The sequence below is a fragment of the Octopus bimaculoides genome, chromosome 3 (genome assembly GCF_001194135.2).
Source record: "Octopus bimaculoides isolate UCB-OBI-ISO-001 chromosome 3, ASM119413v2, whole genome shotgun sequence".
Taxonomy (NCBI): domain Eukaryota; kingdom Metazoa; phylum Mollusca; class Cephalopoda; order Octopoda; family Octopodidae; genus Octopus; species Octopus bimaculoides.
This window is the reverse complement of record NC_068983.1, coordinates 123,962,860-123,969,770: the sequence shown is the minus strand read 5'-3', so window position 1 is coordinate 123,969,770 and position 6,911 is coordinate 123,962,860. Positions and strand designations below refer to the sequence as shown.

The following is a 6,911-nucleotide window of genomic DNA, read 5'->3' as shown; positions in this document are numbered from 1 at the left end:
TAAGGTAGCTTTTGATATTATTATTATTATTATTATTATTATTATTATCATTATTATTATTATTCAGGTCACTGCCTGGAATCAAACTTGGAATCCTGGGGTTAGTAGCCCGCGCTCTTAACCACTACGCCATATGCCCATGGGCATATGGTGTAGAGGTTATGAGCATGGGCTACTAATACCAAGATTCCGAGTTCGATTGTAGGCAGTGACCTGAATAATAATAATAATAATAATAATAATATCGAAAACTACCTTGGGAATGAGAACCCAGATTCGAAATTTCCCCAAGACACCTGATGAAGGCTGGAGGGTACATCAGACAAAACGTGTTAACAACAAACAAGATGAGGACAAATATAAATGCATGAAATTTTTATACAATGTTAAGGACATGAGGGGAATTAATGTGAACAAGTCAAATTTTGCAACACCACTACTTCACATATGAAAAATGACATCGCTTAAATGGCAACCATTTTTTACCTCGCCCACCCGTGCTCTTTCCAAAACTTGTACCATAATACCCTCAAGAGTTTCAGACCCCACTTCTCTGATTTCTCTGTTGATGTTCTCCTTCAGTTGCACCAGAGTCTCTAATTTATTGACATAAACCCTCTCTTTCAGCTATCTCGACAAAAAATCCAGTCTAGTCAAGTCTGGGGAACATGAAGACCAGTTGACATTGCTGTAACAGGAGATTATTCTCTCTCCAAAGCACTGCTGTAGCATTGTTTCTCTTGTGGTATGAGCAGTTACCCCATCTTGCTAGAACCATGTGTGAGGTCTACTTTGAATGGCCTTCATGTTCCCCAGACTTAACTAGCCCCAAATTTTTTCTTGTGAGTATACCTTAAAGAGAGGGTTTATGTCAACAAACCAGAGACCCTGGTGCAACTGAAGGAGAACATCAATAGAGAAATCAAAAGTAGGGTCTGAAAATCTTGAGGGTGTTATGGTGCAGGTTTTGGAAAGAGCTCGAGTGTGTGAAGCCGAAAATAGCTGCCATTTAAGTGATGTCATTTTTCATATATGATGTAGTGGTGCTGCAAAATTTGACTTGTGCATATTAATTATCATTATGTCCTTTATATTGTATCAAAATTTCATACATTTATTTGTAAAGATAAGGAAGTTATTAAAAATTGAAACCCATCAGTGACTTTTGGGACCTCCTGTATATGCACTCATACACACCACACATACAATGGGTTTCTTTCATTTTCCATCTACCAAATCCACTCTCAAAACCTGAAACAGCACAGTTATATATTTGTGAGTGTTTCTGTACAGTACATTGTGGACATTTATGGGGTAGCTGCTGCTGATATGAATGATATCTTCTACAGTTGATGTTTCCTATCTCAACATAGTAGTTTGAAGGCAACCTAAATTATGGTTTTTGTTAATCACCTATTTAGTAGCTATCCCCTATTTCTATCTAGTAAGTTGTATCCTTATAGGTGATGTAATGTATCATAGGAAGACTCTTTCCTTATTGAAATTGCTATCATTTAGTTTGTGGAATATGCTGATCTAATGAGTGTTTCTCCTCTTTTCATGTAGATTAATCACACACTGAATAACTTCAGGGTAGACAGGCTCCTTAAACACTGTCTTGGGGGAAGAACATAACTACCTACCTAGAGCTGGTGCCATGAAAAAATGCACCCAGTTTACACTGTAAAGTGGTTGGTGAATGTGTGGAGGCCTCATTGGGTTGGGAGGATCTTATAGTTTTGTTTTGTTGAGAACATGAGAACTTCTCTAGTGCTGGTGCAACCCCCCCCCCCTTATTACTCTATTATGTAAAATGGTTGGTGTTAGTATGAGTATCCAGTTATCACCTGTAGAAATCATTCTGAAAAAGAAAAAGGATGAGAAAAGTGAGGTCTCTTGGCCACACGTACAAGGCTCATAACCTTAAGCAAGAACTGATTTAACATATGACAGCTCATAAAAGTGGACATAAAATGATGCGTTTTCAGTGCAAATATTTAGTAATAATTTCGCTTTTAGGTGTTATCTGAGTGAGATGATATGCCACTCAAAAGCCATTTTGGACTGACCGTATGAATAGTTTTAGACAGTTACACACACATATATATTTGTATATGTATTCTTGTATATCTTTTTTACATATATACCTGTATCTTTGTGTGTATTTTTACCTGTAATCGCTTACATCACTTTCTTTTCTAAATTATTTCCTTTTACATATTCATTCTCCAGCATGTTGTACACATATTCACTTTGCTGTAACTTCCAAAGCCTAAAAGTTCATATCTCTTTACCTTTTAACCTAAAATTCATATACTTTCTTACATTAGCTTAAAACTTACTTTAATTTAGGACTTAAAGTAATGTAAATTTACAAATAATATTTTAGGGTTTTTAAAATTTTTTTCTCCATTTCATACAAATTAATGTTTTTAATTGCTTTTATCATGTTTTATAATTCATCACAAAATTGAAGCATTTTATTGCAACACATTTAAAATTTCATTCCTTGTTTCAACTTAAATCCTAAGCTTTCAAAAATTTATCCTCACACTTTCACGTTCAGAATTCTAAATAGTTGTTTTTGTTGAAATAAATGTAAATTACCTCTCTTATGAAAATAATTATACGTTCCTTTACATTTAAATTTACATCTATAACTTCTCTTATATCTATATCCCTATATAGAAATTAATGGTTTTACATTCAAATTGTATATAAGATATTACAAAAAGGTAAAATTCTGAAGGGAACTAACAAATGTGTATTGTCAGAAAGCTTTAAAAATATTATGTCAAGCAGTGAAAACTGGACATGAAGATGCTGATGGTGAGAATGAGCAGCCTTTTGTCAGATAGGCTAGATATGTTAGTTACATGCCAGACTACTACATCCCAGTGGTCCCTGTATACAGGACTGTGATGGGAAAAGTGCAGTTATGGACCAAAAGAAGAGGTTCAAGGACTACCTTAAAGTATCTTTAAAACACATTGTTGCTGATATTTCAGAGATACCCAAAATCCTTGTGAATGGTTGGAGTATGAGTACTTGGTACTGGATTGCTGGATAAATAATTTTTTTAATCAGAATTGTATCAATATCTTAGACTCACCATCCCATCCCTGTTTGCATTTATTCAACTTGGGATTGAAGTACAAATGACACGTTTTGTTAAATTTAATTGTAGAGTGTCTTTCATACTTCAATCCCTGGTTAAAAAATGTGGTTTACTCCTGCAAGAAAACCAATGATACTAGGTCATTAATACAATTCTATTAAGAGAGGAAGTTTATATGTGTGTGTGTATGTATATATATATATATATATATATATATATATATATATACACATACAGAGAGAGAGAAAGAAAGAAAGAGAATTTTGGTCATTCAGTGTCTTTTTTTTTTACTGTGCTAGTATAGGTTGTCTGAATACATTATTGAAGCAATGTTTTACTGCTGGACATTCTTCCTATCATTAACCATTTCCTGTTTTTATTCCATTTGCACTTTTGATAGTGCTGTGCTATGAGGCAATTTGTTGTAAGGAATTGTCAATGTAAAGTCACTGCTTTTTTACTTCAGTGATTTAATGTGAAGACAACACAGAATATAAGTATATGCTTACATGTGCATGTACATGTATACACATTAGTTTCCATCTGCTAATTCCATTCATAAAGCAATTGCCAAACTTATTACCGCTCAGTGCAACTGAATCTGAAACCACATTCTTGTGAAACAAACTTCTTAACCCACACAGTCTTGCCTGCACCTACATGTATATGTATGTGTGTGAGAAAAAGAGAGTAAGTTTTAGTGCAATTTGTAATAGTGATTTAACATTTTTATAACTTTGTTTTTTAGCCTAACATTGTTTCACCAGAAGGGGATTTAAGTCGATCTGATGCTCAGCGTCAATTGCGGGTTCTCTTAGCTCAGCAATCTAAACAAAGGCAACAGAAGAAACAACAGCAGCAACAAGATGAAGCTAATAAAATGGCAATAAAATCTCCAACATCTCCAATTTGGCCAACAGGTATGGCAAATAATTCCTCTATGCATTATCATTATCTTAAAATATTTGTCATTATTTAGCTGCTAAGTAAAAGTATTTTAATAAGTAATGTATAAGATATTTTATTTCAGCACAATATACAAATCTATTATAAACTATTAATGCTTTTATTACTAAAGAAGTGGTGACTGAAAAGTTTATAGGCTGACCAAGATATTCTCATGGAATGTGACCAAATCAGTTCTCCCTGTGTTCCATACACTTCTTCCATTGCTGTTGCAGTGTTTGGATCCCATTGGTAAAGAAGCTGTCATCTTGTTGTTCAAAAAATGTCACCAACACTGCAATACTGGTTCCCAGCCAAGTATTTTTTCTTGTTTGAGAACAGATGATAGTCAGTTGGAGCAAAATCAGGAGAATAGGAAGATGATCAGCTAGTTCAATGCCACAGTCATGCACAGCAGCCATTGAAAACTAGGACTTGTGTGCTGGGGGATTGTTCTAATGAAACAAGACCCCTTTCGTCAGTTTTCCTAGGTATTTGGTGTTGATAGCCTTTTGTAATTGCCTCAGGAGTTTGGCATAGTATTATCTGTTGATGGTGTGGCCCTTTTGAAAATAGTAAACTCAATGCCTTTTGCATTCCAAGAAACACCAACACCTTCCCTGCAGATGAAATAACTAACCTTGGCCTTATTTGGAGCAGATGCAGAGGGGTGTTTTCACTACATGGATTGTCTCTTTGTCTCTGGCTCAAAATGATATTCAAGTGAGCACTCATCTTGGGTTGGGAAACTTCCAAAGAAACCAGCTGGATTTGCTTTGAAAGAAAGTTAGATTTTCCTGTGATGTGATTAGCCTGATGTGCTTTTGATCAGGTGTCAAAACATGGCCTCCATTGAGCAGAAACCTTTGTCATGCCAAGTTCATTGTGCAGAATATTCCCAACTCTCTCACAGGGTATGCTTATAGCATTAGCTATTTGATTTATATTCAGTTGCCTGTTATTCATCAGCATGTGGTGAACATGATCAATGTTTTCTCTGGTGATGGTAGATGCAGGCTGCCCAGAGCTTGGGTCATCTTCAAGACTCGCCTTTCTCCTCCTAAATTCAGCTGCCCATTTTTGTTTCAAAGTTCTGGTTGTGTTAAAATACTTCATTTTCTAACATATTTAATTGTATATTGATCATTTTATATAAGCTTGTATATTTTTGATTGTAATATTTATCAAAAGTGTTAGGGAAAATGCATTTTAGACAGTGTCTCAATTTTTGAAAACAGACTTTAGAAAGCAATTTCAAGTTTGCAAGTCCCCAACATTTTTCAAACTTAGGCACTATAGCAGAAAAGAGGGAGAAAAAGAACTGAATTTGTTAAAACATTAACAACTTATTTCTGCATTGAACAATATTGTGAGCAGAGGACTTTAGCCTCTTCCAGCCTGCCATATAATATCCATCCTGTTCACTTCAATGAAATAGATTTTTAATTATGAATATTGCTTCCAGAATTCGTCTTTGAATTGATGATAAATTTCAACAAACATTATTTTTCACAGAAACTGAAAATTTTGGACCTGGACCACACCGAAATCTTCAAGTTCATTCTCCACTTAGTCCTCAGGTAACACCAAGAGTTCCTGGAAGCACTGGATTTATTCCTGGTCAGTTACCTGGCTTACGGCCCCCATTTCCAGATGGCAACAAAATGAAAACAGTAAGTATTTTTCCTAAAAATAAGTTTTCATTGTAACTTTGTAATAAAATATATTATCCTACCTAACTGTTTGACTTTATATTCATGTGTGTAATTTAGTGTAGGTGTGATTACCTTATTTTTGTATTTTCTTTTTCTTTATAATGCTTATCATTATTTGATACTTTTCAGGAAATGAACTCTGAAGAATTACAGCGAGCTCAGTTGCTTCAAATGATTGCTCGTAGTCGAAATTCTTGTCAAGGTCCAGCTTCTAATTTATCATCACCTTCATCTTTATCAAAAAGCAATCCTACCAGTCCATATGAATTTGTGCATTCTGAACAGCAACAACAGTTGTCAGGTGAAGAAACTGCACCAACAAATCAACTTTCTCCACAAACTCCAGGACATAGTCAAACACAAGCAACTGCTGCAACTCAGCAGGCTGCAGGCTTTCCTCAGTTCACTTATTCTTCTACATCTTTGAAGCAAAGTGATGGAGATGTTAAAGATGTTTTACAAAAACAAGGGGAGGTTTTCAATCGACAATTTTCAGAATATTCCGGTCAACTAGATTCCCAAGAAGAACGTATTTCACAGAATAATGATGCTTTATTACAACAAAGAAGGCTTCAACTACAGCAACAACAACAGCAGCAACAATCTAGTCTAGTTGGAAATAACCAACCACAGTCTGGATCTCAAGAAAATCCAAGAGAAACAAAAGACCAATTTGATGATGATAATAAAGATGAAATCAACGATTTATTAAGTAAGTAATAATGTATACATTATCATTTAGGTATTATATCTTCATTTTAGTGTCCACATTCTCCATGCTGGCATAGGTGGACAGTTTTTCTGGAATAGCATTCTAGGACTGGATGCCCTGCTAGATACCAATTATTACTTGTTTTCATGAAAGGTACTTCATTCTATATTTTTTGCAACTTGAACTGACAAGCTGCTGACCATCTTGTTTATGATGTCTCTCTGTGTCTAATGGTATCAATGTGAAGATGTGGAAACAAGCATACACACAACACACTAATGTAGAGTTCTCGTCTTCTAAATGTTACTCACAAGACTTTACTGATCCCAAAGCTATAGTACTAGACAATGGTTGCCTTGAAAACTTTTAAGCCCACAATCATGCATGTGTGTGTGTGTGTGTGTGTGTGTGTGTGTGTGTG

General features: G+C 35.0%; 1 protein-coding gene across 1 annotated transcript in view; it reads left to right on the top strand.

The window, feature by feature from the left end:
• LOC106883022 (uncharacterized) overlaps window positions 1-6,911 on the top strand; it is a 211,115-nt gene that overhangs the window by 124,877 nt on the left and 79,327 nt on the right. The window contains exons 42-46 of the mRNA XM_052966785.1: window positions 628-690; window positions 3,009-3,051; window positions 3,867-4,038; window positions 5,579-5,736; window positions 5,908-6,490. Of these exons, the coding sequence (XP_052822745.1) occupies window positions 628-690; window positions 3,009-3,051; window positions 3,867-4,038; window positions 5,579-5,736; window positions 5,908-6,490 (1,019 nt within the window). The remainder of the gene's footprint in view (window positions 1-627; window positions 691-3,008; window positions 3,052-3,866; window positions 4,039-5,578; window positions 5,737-5,907; window positions 6,491-6,911) is intronic.